This window comes from Petaurus breviceps, unplaced genomic scaffold (genome assembly GCF_028583685.1).
Source record: "Petaurus breviceps papuanus isolate PSGF00001 unplaced genomic scaffold, PetGlider_PUasm1.0 229, whole genome shotgun sequence".
Taxonomy (NCBI): domain Eukaryota; kingdom Metazoa; phylum Chordata; class Mammalia; order Diprotodontia; family Petauridae; genus Petaurus; species Petaurus breviceps.
In genome coordinates, this window is record NW_027185903.1 from 4,395,255 (window position 1) to 4,408,365 (window position 13,111).

The window sequence follows — 13,111 nt, forward strand, 5'->3', positions numbered from 1 at the left end:
TCTGTGGGAACTTCTAATTTTGGAAGTGTAACTTGATTCAATTAAATGACCCAATGTGTGCCAGGCACTATACTAAGTGTTGGGGGGGGGGTTTACAAAACTAAATAAAACAGCCCTTGTCCTTAAAGAGCTTACATTGTATTGGTGTGGGGATCATATGTTCTTAGAGAAGTAAATGTGGTTGTTGCTGTTCAGTCATTTGGCCATGTCTGACTTCATGATCCCATGGACCATAGCATGCCAGGTCCTTCTGTCCTTCACCATCTCTTGAAGTCTGTCCAGGTTAATTTTCATTATTTCCATGACATTATCTATCCATCTCATGCTTTGTCACCCCATTTTCTTTTTGCCTTCAATCTTTCCCAACATCAGGGTCATTTCCAATAAGTCCAGTCTTCTCATTGTGTGGCCAAAGTATTTAAACTTCAGCTTCAGAGTTTGACCTTCCAGTGAATTAATTTCTTTAAGTTTTGACTGATTTGATCTCCTTGCTGTATAAGGGACTCTCAAAAGTCTCCTCCAGAATCACAGTTTGAAAGCATCAGTTCTGTGTTTGAGCAACAGCTCAACTTTCCTTATAGTCCAACTCTCACAGCCATATGTTGCTATTAAATACATTATAAACAAACTAATTTTCAGGAGGAAAGCATAGGTCTAATATGAAGGGCAGTTTGTTAAAAATAGAATAGGGGTCCCAGAAGGTACAATGGAAATATAGTGAAGAGTGACTTAGGGAGAGTGGAGGGAGAGAGCGGCCATAGAAGGATATGAGGAAGCAGGGAGTGTTGATGTGGAAAGGTAACTTTTGTTTATGCAACCTACAGCACAGGATCACAAGTATCTTTCTGAGATCAAGGCAAACATCCCATGGTCCTGCTTGGTATTCAAGGCAGAGGGTCAGTAGAGTCCTGTAGCCAGGCTGGTTATAGAAGAGTGAGGCATGTTTTGGATCCTCACTCATGTAAACTATCTCTAAGATTCGCTTGTGTTGAGTAGATCATATTTCCCAAGATGTGGGTGTGTAAGAAGGATCTTTGCCATGGCAACACTTCTCTATACCCTTCACTTCCATCTCCCTGCTCTGATCATATCCCCAAGATGGCCTCCGCTCCTCCTCCACCACATTCTAAATCTCCTACTTCTGAAAAGACTCCTCACCAATTAGAGTCTTTGCCTTTCCAACAGTAAGGAAATTTTGCGGGGTCCCAGGAACTGATTTTCTTGTCCACTCTCCCTCCCTAAGGGGCCTCTCTGCCTTAGACCCAAGCACATGGTCCAAGCGAGGGCCAATCCTGGGGGGATCCTGGCTTTAAAGGAGAAGAGCGATAAAATCTCTTTTATAATACTTTTCAGTTTACTAATCCCTACCCCAGCACCATGAGGACAAATTATTTATAGCTTATGTGTAGGGTTTCCCTAAAACAGGGAATAGATAAGTATTCAGTGTACAATATAAATCTGGTATGGGACAGGTATTTATTACCTATACATGAAAGAAATTCTAAAACACAAAAAACTTACAAGTATGCATTGGAGGTAAGAAAACTAAATAAGCATCAGTGATAAGGACTGATTTTTTTCCATCTAGGAGGTTGATGCTTAAAATTGTCTATACAAGAAGCTGTTTGCAGGATTAGACATTTTATATTTTGTCATGGTTCTGCAGAGCCTCTTTCACAGTCCATGACGTCTGTCAAGTGAGACCAGGGAGGTGGGCACATCTGTGTGTGTGTGTGTGTGTGTATGTGTATGTGTTTGGCTGTTGTTTCCTTAGCTGATGTCTTTGACTTTAGCTCTTGAATATCTTTTGTTTCATAGAAAAGGAGATGTTAACTGACAGTCCAAAAGACAGTGGGTTTGCCTCAAACCTCTTTGGCAAGGTTTTTCTGGTCTTGCTAAGCCTCTGTTTTGGTCTTAGTGGCTTCCATCAGAGTAGATTTCCATATGGCTAATTTTGTAGTTTATGTTTCCTCTTTTTGTCCATGTGACTTGCTTCTCTCTCTTTAATCGATCAGATCTGTTCTGAGTATATATGGAAGCCTACAATCATGAGTCTTTTCCCATTTGCCTTTCCACCTTCTTTAACCACCACTGAGGACAGCAGGAGTGAGCTCTCTTTGTGCTTGTACTTAGGAATCCCCGGGACTCTAGCCAACTTGTTCTCCTATATCTTTTACAGTGTGGGAGACTCTGTTTCAGAGGGATAGAATAAGTCTCAAAGCCAACTGATCGCTGAGTAGCAGTGGCAAAGGGAAACTTGGGGGAGACAGAGGGGAAAGTCGTGGGTTGAATCTTCCAGGCTCAGTTGGTTGGTTGGTTGTTGTCTTTCATTCTCAAATAGGACCAAAATGACATCACTGTACTAGAGTCAAGTTTCATTGTGTCTGACTGTGACTGATAAAACCAACAGGAGCTTGGAATGCTCCACCACAGGTTGGGCACAAATAGTCCGTGTGAACATTTAGGGTGGATACCCCAAAGTTGCTCACCCTGCATTTTCTTTGAGCTGTCTCAATTATGTTCTTGGGGTAAGAGCGGTCAGAAATGAAGGAGGTGGTAAGGAATAAGCTATCTTCCAGAGAAAGCAAATGTAGGAAGACTGAGAAGACCATGAGAGAAGAAATATGAGAGTATGGATTTTTGTCAATGCTTGAGGACTGGAGAGGGGGATTCCAGAGACTTTAGTGAAGGGGAAGAGCAGAGCAAGCTCACGACTGGGAAGAGGAAGGGCTGAATTAGAAAGGAATGGTCTATGGGGGAAAGTAGCTGGGAATGGAGGCTTCGGTGGATGACTATGAACTATGAGGATTTGAGAAGGAGCAGTTAGAAATTTTATAGCCATAGAACATAGGAAGGTGATTAGCAAAGGACATTTGAGGATCAATGACAATGAAAGCCTGGATGGTCATGTGGTGAAGGGAGAAACATCCATGGGGAAGTAGATGTCTAACTCCAAGTATGGATGCTTCTCCTTAGTCAGGGCAACCCTTTCCTTCCTGGTTGTGTAGTGAAGGAGGGCAGAGTGGCCTCAGAATCTCCACAGTGATTAATAGCAGCCCTCCCAGACCTTTACGTACCCATGATGACTTTTTGTGGCTTTTGGCCTATCCTTAACCGCCACAACCTTCAGTTTGACTGACCATAACTTGCCACAGACATTAACTAGGTCCAGCTGTATCATTTTCATTAAGCCAATGGGATGGGGGTGGGGAGCAGAGCAGTAAAGTTCTGTAGTAACTTATATTATCTCCTCAATTTTAGAGGATAAAAAGTACTGTCCCTTTGAAGGGCCAGCCTACAACCAGAACTGTCAGTGAAGAAACATTCCAGTTTCCTGGTGTTAAAATCTGCTCCCTTTCCAAATTTCTAGGAGCATTTCAGTTGTATCTTTTGAGTATGGCATATAAGGCTTCATCATTAACTTCTTCCTTATTCAGTATTCATCATTATTCTTGGTTGGTAAGTATGAGAGAAGGGTGAAGGAAAGAAAAATGAACAATTAATCCCTCTTGCATGTAAGGATTCTTCATTTACTTATTTTTTCCTACTTGATTGGCTTTACCAGAGGACTGAAAATTACAAGTAGACCTAGAAAGAGGACTTTTCTATTACAAACATGAGCATACCTTCTCTTTGAATGAGCTGTTTAGATTTGACCAAGGAAAGATGATAAATATTAATTACATTGTCAAAGTGTCACCTGGTATTACTACATCAATATAGGTTATGGTCCTATAAATTATACTAATGGTACAGGGAAGTCAGGGATTATTATAGCATAACATAGGATAATATTATATAATAATAACTGAATCTCTACAAGACAGACTCTTAAAAAACTAGTCCCTTCTTAGTGGCCTTCTTTCTTCCTTTTCCTTTCTCACCCTCTTCATTCCAATATTTTTCTTTCAAGGAACACACAATAAGTCATAATGATCACATTTATTGTCATTGTTGCAATGATTATAACATCACAGATTTCATGTTAAAACATTATTACAGGGGCGACTAGGTGGCACAGTGAATAGAGCACCGGTCCTGGAGTCAGGAGGACCTGAATTCAAATCCAGCCTCAGACACTTAACACTTATTAGCTGTGTGACCTTGGACAAGTCACTTAACCTCAATTGCCCTTCCCTTCCCCCCCCAAAGCAAAAAAAAAAAACCAAACCAAAATAAAACATTATTACAAACCCACAAAATTTGCTGTTCATTGGCTTGTAAGGACAATATTTCAATGTTGTATTTAAATCCCACTGACACTCTCATTACAGTCTTTGTATGAAAATTGTTACCCAGTTTAAGGTTTGATTTTCACTTTAATAACTTGGCACTCATTAGTTTGATTTGGACAAAGGAAATAAGAAGGATCTGGTAAGAATGTGACTTCTTGGTGATTTTAAAATTTAGCTCTTGAGGTTATAGGAAGAATGAGCACACATTGGTTCAAAGCAGAATGTATTTAATTAAGCACAGAAAGATAAGAAACAAGAATGAGTTTTTCCATATGAACAAGGATATCCTCTCTCATAAGCTGCCACATTACTAGTGGTGGAGAAGACACATTCATGGAACACGTGTGACATGGGAACATAGCGAAGCACACATGTTTCTGGGGCAGTTCATTCCTATTATGCTCTACGGCAGGGGTTCTTATTTTGTTTTATTTTTTGGCATCATGGACCTCTTTGATGGCCTTGTGAAAGGATTCCTTCTCAAATAATGCTTTAAATGCACACAATGAAACACATAGGATTGCAAAGGAAAAAATGACATTGAAACAAAAAATATATTTTAAAAATTGATCTGATATAATCCATGGATTTGCAGGATCCTTGATTTAGATAGAGGCTTTGATAATATCATTGGTTGAGGTACTTTTTCTGCTGAGCTGGAGTCCTCTGATATGATTCTTTCTCTTCTATTGCTCTCTCTGCTATCGTTAAGCAATCAATCAATCAAAACTGGTTTCTTTCCTATTGCTCGCTCTATTATTGCTGCTACCATTTGTAGATCTTTAGCTATTTATAGCCATCTTTAACTCTATTGTGACACAAACCTTGCATGAAGTTGCATGAAGCCTTTAGACATTTTAAAAGTGATTTCAAAATAATTTCCCCCCCTCCTGGAGCTTGGTGTATCTCAGCCCAAGCTTTTATCTGAGTTGTTATCTAAAATTCCTCTAAACTTTTATCAGGTCTTTGGATCTCAACTGGGTCCCCTAGAAATCATACTGAAATGCCACTTAGCAAAAAAGATAAAGCCTCTGGTTGTAGTTATTGGTAAAGGGATTCCCCATCACTTCATGAAAATCAACTTAGGAGTAAGACTGCAAAGAGCCTCATGGAGTGGATGTCCTTTGTTCTTCATTCCTGTCTTTGTCCTGCATTTCTGACAACAAAAATGCTGGTGCACTTATGTTTGTTAATCTTAATATACAAATGATGGTTCTCATTACTGTAGTTCTATGCTGACTGAAGTAAACTTGATCTGCTTTGCCATTAGGGTTCTTAAATTTAAAGGACACATACATTTAAAATTGTGATTTTGAAAGATTGTTCAGTCTCCAAATTTTAAGTGCCAAAATGAGCTCCAAAGACCAAGTGCTACAGGGGCTCAGGGGAAGGAGAGATCATTGTTCCTTGAAAGTTGTTCAGAAGGCTGGAGGAGAAGGTAAAACTTGGCACAGACCTCGAGTGAGGGATAGAATTTGAATAGGTAGGGTGGAGGGCAAAGCATTCCAGGCAGGAACAGCCTGAGTGAAGACATAGAATTGAAAATAGGTAGAGTGTGTCCCTTCATCATCTGGATCACCTTTCTCTATACACATGGCCCTTCAGTCTCTCTCTTAAGTTGTGCTGCTGGGAACTTGATGCATAAGGTTTGTTTCACATGGAGAACAGCAGGACCTTTGCATCATTACATAACAAATTCAGTACTCCGTGCTTCTATTAATGCAGTCTCTGACTGAATTAGCTTTTCTGGCTGCCAGATTATGCTGTGGACACCTATGAAATTTTCTGCTAATTTAAAGTCCACAAATCTTTTTCACTTGAACTGCTAAAAAGACAGTTCTTCACTATCTTATGATTGTTCAGGCGATTAGTTGGTGAACAGTTATTAAGTGCTTGCTATGTGTCAGGCACTATGCTAAATGCTAGTGAATTTTTGAACTTCATTTTAGGACTTCAATGAATGGAAGAAGACCTCTATTGCAGTGGAATAGACTCTCTATGGATGCTTTTTTTGCCTCTTTTTTTTTTGGAGGGGGGAAGGCAGGGCAATTGGGGTTAAGTGACTTGTCCAAGGTTACACGGCTAGTAAGTGTTAAGTGTCTGAGGACAGATTTGAACTCAGATCCTCCTGACTCCAGGGCCAGTGCTCTATTCACTGTGCCACCTAGCTGTCTCTCTATGGATGATTTTTAGGAAAATGTGGATAAGAATTGCGAATGAAAAAGTGTGGATGATTTGCTCCTTGAACCACTGGAGACAGCACTTATGCCCATGAAGCCATGAATCCTTGCAAGTATCAAAGTTCAAAGCAAAGTATTCCTATTTATTCCTATTAAATGTTGCCTTTTCAGTTTAGCCTATTGCTTGAGCCTGTTGAAAGCTCTTTGGATCCTGAGCCTGTCCTCTGATGGATTAACTATCCTTCTCAGCCTTGTGTATGACCTGTGGATTGGAGAGCCCTAATGCCACTCAAGTCCATCCTTGTACATGAATAGAAAGGTCTTGAGGGTTTGTAAGTTGTCATCGTCATCATCATCATCATCATCATCATCATCATCATCATCATCATCATCGTCATCGTCATCTTCTTGTTCTTGTTCTTCTTCAAAGCTTCCCTTTAGCCCTTTTTTCCATATGTCTAATCAATGCAGAATGAAATACGTCCACTGCAAAATCAGCCTCCTGTTTTGTGATACACATTGGGGGTGCAATTCGGAATGTCTGGAGAGAGAAGAGAAAAGAAAACCTCTAGATTACTGTGTAAATCAACACAGCTCAATGGAAAAAGTACTAAAAGGGAATTAGGAGCACTGTTTTCATTGTGCTGCTCCTATCACTCACTGGCAATAACTAGTTATTTTCAATAGTTCACGTCTACATTTTTTTTTTTTTTGCAGGGGGGAAAGGAGGGCAATTGGGATTAAGTGACTTGCCCAAGATCACATGGCTAGTTTTTGTGTTGAGTGTCTGAGGTCGGATTTGAACTCAGGTCCTCCTGACTCCAGGGCTGGTGCTCTATTCACTGCGCCACCTAGCCTCCCCCACTTCTACACTTTTGCATGTTGTCTTTGTCTTATTAGGATTTGAGAACTTTTTGATTTACTAGTAAAAATGTCACAACTAGGACAAGAAAATAATGTCTTTCCAGGAAAATGGCATTATTTTGATAAGAATTGGTAGTGGTATGGTCTCTTCTCATCTTTAAATCTCTGCCCTGTATGGCACACTCCTTTAAAGTTCCTGGAAGTGATGTTGCTGGGGAAATAGAGAATACCTTACTAGCACAGGTAGTAACAGACTAGCAGAGACAGTAGCATTGAAAAGATCTGAAGGAGGGACTCTTTCTGGGGAGGGCAGGCAACAGGTCCTCTAAATTCTAGAGTCTAGTTTTGTTTTTCTCCCTTTTTAGAACCCATTTGCTATATGAGAATACACTTTCTAGAAGCCACTTGCTATATAATAAATGCTAGTCAACTATATAGATGATCTCTGACCACATTGCATGAATGGATAAGGGTAATAGGGATAAGCAAAGTTTTGAGTAAGAATAGCAATAATTGTTTTGAGTATAATTTAGATTAATCAAGTCGCTAAATATTTATTGTTTTCCCACGACTGTAATTTTAGCCTAAGTCTGTACATAACAATTTTAGTTGTTTCTTTGGATGGTTGTTTGAATTTGTTGGTAGAGGGGGGCAGAAGGTTTTCCTCTCTCAAAAATACACTTTCCTATAGAAGTCAATTCACTTTTACCCAGAAATCCATAGTTGAAGGAAAGGTTTGCTGCCATTTTGTATGTCATCTGAGCATTATTAGCTAGAGATGAACAGCTACTGACCCAACAATATAACCGACATGATAACCAATATAATTAGGCCTTGTGTTTTTTTGAGGGGGAAAGCAAGGTAATTGGGGTAAAGTGACTTGCCCAGTGTTACGCAGCTAGTAAGTGTCAGATGTCTGAGGCCAAATTTGAACTCAGGTCTTCCCGACTCCAGGGCCAGTGGTCTATTCACTGTGCCACCTAGCTGCCCCGGCCTTGTCTTTGATTATGAAAATACAGTCCTCCCTCACTCAAATCCAAGTCAACTGCAAGTCATGTCATCATTCCCTGATGTCATGGTCCTCTTTGAGAATGAAAGACAAGCATAATATAGTGTAGGGGCAGGTCATTTAGTTCACACTTCCACTGCCAAGAAGGGATCAGCATTAGAGAATTTGGTTTGATTTCAAGTAGTTGTGGCACTTGGACTTTTCAATGAGAATAACTCTAGATTTTTTCATACCTGACTAAAGAGTCCACCTCTGCCAAGGATAAGCCCCATGTCTTTGCAATCTTCATGGATTAGATTCATTTCTTTGAGGGGAAGAGGCTGGCGACTGTCCTATAAATAGATTGATTTATTAATAAAAAACACTTCACTTTGTTCAAATGTTTAATCTTGTAATTATAAAGAAAATGCAACCAACACAATTGGAAGAGACACCAAAGGCCCATACCTGACCAGGAGTCCCCTCTATAACACAAGTGCTCCTCTGGTCTTCCCTTGGTGAAAGGCAGTCCCTTTCATTTTTGGACAGTCTAAGAATTAGGAAGTTTTTCTTTACATTGAACCTAAATTCTGCTTTCTGCAACTTCTAGTCTGGGGCCAAATAAAATAAGCTGAATCCTTCTTCCTCATTATAGACATTTAAATATTTCAAGAAAGCTATTATGTCTTCTCTGAATCTTCCTTTCTCCAGATGAAACACCTGCAAATTCTTGAACCTCATAAAGGAATCAAGTCCAGCCCACTCATTATCCTGGTTATCCTCTTCTGGAAGCTTTCTAGCTTATCAATGTCCTTTGCAAACTATAGGCCTCCATATTGAACATAGTATTTCCAATGTGTTCTGGGAAAGGTATGGTAGCACTAGAGCTCCCCTCATTAATCCAGATCCTGGGCCCCTCTTCATGATTTGTGATGAGATTGCAGTTTGCTAAAAATTCCCAGATCTTTTTCAGAAGACCTTTTTTCTAGCCAAGTTTTCTCCTTCTTGTCCTGGTGAGGTTAATTTTTTGGACCCAAGTATAGGTTAACAATTTTATCTTATTGGGTTCATCTGACTATTCTAGCCTGTATAGATCATACAGTTCCTGACTAGCTTCTAACTTGTTGGCTTTACTTTCCTGCTTTATATCATCTGCAAATTTAATAAGCATACCATCCATAGTTTAAGCCATGAACTCTCTCTCTCTCTCTCTCTCTCTCTCTCTCTCTCTCTCTCTCTCTCCCTCTTTCTCTCTCTCTATGTACATGTGTATATATATATATATGTGTGTGTGTGTATATGTATACGTATGTGTATATGTGTATATATATATGTGTATATGTATATGTATGTGTATATGTGTATATACATATATATGTGTATATGTATATGTACACACACACACTTGAATGCAACAAGGCTCAGATCCTTGGTTCAAAAGACATTCCTATTAATGACTTCTCTTCTTCTCATACAATCAGATCTGAATCCATCGTATGGTAATAAAATCTAGCCCACATTTCTTCATCTTCCACAAGAATAGCATGAGCAACTCAATTTTCCTTTTCTTTCCACCATAAATTAAAAAATTATACTGGTACCTTTTGTTTCTGAATATGTTCATTTTACTCCCCTACCCAGAAAACCATCCCTTGTAACAAAGAAAAATAATAGGAAAGTGGCAGAATTGTGGGTGGGGTGGGGAGAGGTGGGGAAACACTTTCAATAAAACTAACCAATGCTCTGTGGGGTCTGGGAGTGTATGCAATGTTATACATCCATGATTCCTAATCTCTACAAAGAATGAAGGTACATTTTCTCATTTCTTTTCTAGGACCAGGATTGGTCAATGCAATTACACACATTTAGTTTCTTTTTCTGTTCTTTCCATTTACATTGTTGTTGTTATTGCAAAAATTGTTTACTGGTTTCTTCTTAACTCACAGAATTAGTTCATATAAAATCTTCCTATGCTTTTTTGGAATCCTTCATATTCATTATTTGTTATAGCATAGTAATATTGTATTTATGCACCACAATTTATTTTGCCACTTCCCAAATGATTGTACCCTACATTCTTAACAGCTCATTTTGTACAAGTTTTTCCCTTTTAACTTGATTTCCTCAAAATAATCCTGGGATGTAGGCTGTGTAAATATTGTTACTTTTGTACAAATGAACAAAGTTCATACTAGCTAGCTATTTGATCCTGTAAAAGTTGCTTAATTTCTTGGAGTCTCAATTGCAAAATGGGTATAATGTTATAGGATCTACCTTGCAGGGCTGTTGTGGGGATTAAATTAGATAATATGTATAAAATACTTTCAAAATCTTAAAACATTTTTGTAAAACTTAAGACTTGTTTTTTGTTTATTTGATTTTGGAGGGGGAAAGCAGGGCAGTTGGGGTTAAGTGACTATCCCAAGGTCACACAGCTAGTAAGTGTTAAGTGTCTGAGGTAGGATTTGAACTCAGGTCCTCCTGACTCCAGGACTGGTGCTCTATTCACTGCACCACCTAGTCACCCTAAACTTAAGACTTCCGAACCCTGAGTTGCTAATTCTATCTCATTTCATCTTTTCTCTCTCATCATCATTTAAAAAATTACTTAATCAATCGAGTATTTATTGAAGACCTACTATTTTCCCAGCAGTATATTAGGGGTGTGGAAGATAGAAAAAAAAAGTTTAACACTTGGTCCCTGTTCTTGAGGTCAACCAGGCAAAATTGTGAACTAAGTTTGTCTTAACAGGATTTAGACATGAAAGGAATCTTAGAAATCATATGATTCATCTAACCTTATTTTACAGAAGAGGAAACTGAGGCCCAGAAATGTAAGGTGACTTGCTTCATGTCACTCAACTAGTAAATAGCAGGGCCACAATATGTGCCCAGATACTCTAATGACTCTTTCCCTCTTATGCATTGCTTCCTCTTCTCTCTTCAGGCATTAGAAAACCCTCATGTTGGGGTGGCCAGGTAGCACAGCAAGTAAGAGCACTGGCCCCAGAGTCGGGATGACCTGGGATTGAATCCAGGCTCAGACACTTAGCACCCACCCAGAAACACCTGGCCATGTAACCTTGAGCAAGTTACTTAACCCCAATTGCTTAGGGGTGGCCAGGTGGCACAGTGAGTAAGAGCACTGGCCCCAGAGTCAGGATGACCTGGGATCAAATCCGGGCTCTGATACTTAGCACCACACCCAGAAATAACTGGCCATGTAACCTTGAGCAAGTTACTTAACCCCAATTGCTTAAAAAAAAAAAGAAAACCCTCATGTTGTCTTAACCTTGCCTCTCCTCCCTCCATATAATTCCCAGTCTTTGACCTCAAGGAGTTCCCCATTGAATTTACCAGATAAGATACAGGATCATAGAGATTATAGTAGTGGAATTAGATTTCCAAGTCAAGTTTTTTTACTTCAAATTCCATATTTTCCCTCCACTAGTACTGCATTGACTCTCTTTCAAAAGAAAACTAACAATATAAAAAAGTAAATGATAATTGACAAATAAGTGATATAGAAAATAAGTTCAAAGAAGGGTTTGAAAGAGGCAGAAATGACTATGGACTGGAGAGCTCCAGAAAGATAGCAAAGGTGGGCTTTGAGGTAAACCTTGAAAAATGGGTAAGATTTGGTTAGATAGAAGAGAAAAGGGAGGTCATTTTAGATGGAAACAGAGGCTGGAAACTATGAAGTAGATTCTGGGAAAATCAAGTCTTCAGTTCTAAAAGATGACAATAAGGGTCTGAAGCAGTGAACTGCATGAGTTAGACATGAAGGAAATTGGAAGAAAAAATCAGTACTTTAGGCAGCCTCTCCTCTCCCTGCAGAGCTCTTCTTGACCCCCATCCCACTGCTCGAATATCCTCAGATGCCACTTTTCATTTCTCCCAATGAGGATGACCCCAGGTTCTCTCTCAGTGTTCTCTCACTCAGCCCTATGGGATTCTGGTACCATCTGCTAGATTTCTGTTTGTTTCTTACACTCAACCTGTTAATCTCTAATAGGCTTCACTGAGTTTTTCTGTCCTTGGATGCTCTCTCAAGGAGAAAATTGGATCTGGATTTTCAGGCAGCACTTCCATCTTGGGCTTATGGCTGCTATGGCTATGAGGGGAAGAAACCTTCTAGGACCCACCTGATCTTGCACCATCTCTATTCCTATCATGAGGCCCTTTCCACGGACATCTCCAACTATCTTGAATTCATCCCGTAACTTGGCCAACTTCAATAACATATAGGAACCAGTTTCTTGACTGTTTTCTTGTAGGCCATCTTCATTAATTGCCTGTTGATGGGAAAAACATCACAGAACACTGAATGAAACAGGTACAGAAACTGATTGAAAGGATTAGAAAAGTAAACATGTTAACCCCAGATCTTCCTTCTTTGATCCATACCTTCATGTGTGTTGTCTCCCTCATTACAATGTGCACTCCTTGAGAGCAGAGACTGTCTCATTTTTCTATTTATATGCCCAGTGCTTAGCACAATGCTTGTCACATAGTCAATTCTTTTTTAAAATTAAATTAAACTAAATTTTTAAAAAATTATCTCTTTTTTATTTTACATCATTCATTTCCACAAGATTTTGAGTTACAAATTTTCTCCCCATTTTCCCCTACTTACCACCCCAAAACAGTGATCCCACTGAATATTCCCTCCCTCAATTTGCTCTCTCCCATATCTTTCCCCATCCCCTCTCTGACTTTCCAGTAGGGCATGGTGGATCTCTATTCCCCAGTGCCTGTATATCTCATTTCCCAATTACATTTAAAATTATATGTGTGTATATATATATATATATATATATATATATATATATATATATATATAT

At 39.2% G+C, this 13,111-nt stretch overlaps 1 protein-coding gene across 1 annotated transcript in view; it reads right to left on the minus strand.

The window, feature by feature from the left end:
• Positions 1-4,112: 4,112 nt before the first annotated feature.
• AGXT2 (alanine--glyoxylate aminotransferase 2) overlaps positions 4,113-13,111 on the minus strand; it is a 63,169-nt gene continuing 54,170 nt past the window's right edge. Inside the window, exons 12-14 of the mRNA XM_069096121.1 lie at positions 12,413-12,562; positions 8,522-8,620; positions 4,113-6,956 (exon numbers count right to left, since the gene is read on the minus strand). Coding sequence (XP_068952222.1) covers positions 6,840-6,956; positions 8,522-8,620; positions 12,413-12,562 — 366 coding nt within the window. The 3' untranslated portion in view covers positions 4,113-6,839. The remainder of the gene's footprint in view (positions 6,957-8,521; positions 8,621-12,412; positions 12,563-13,111) is intronic.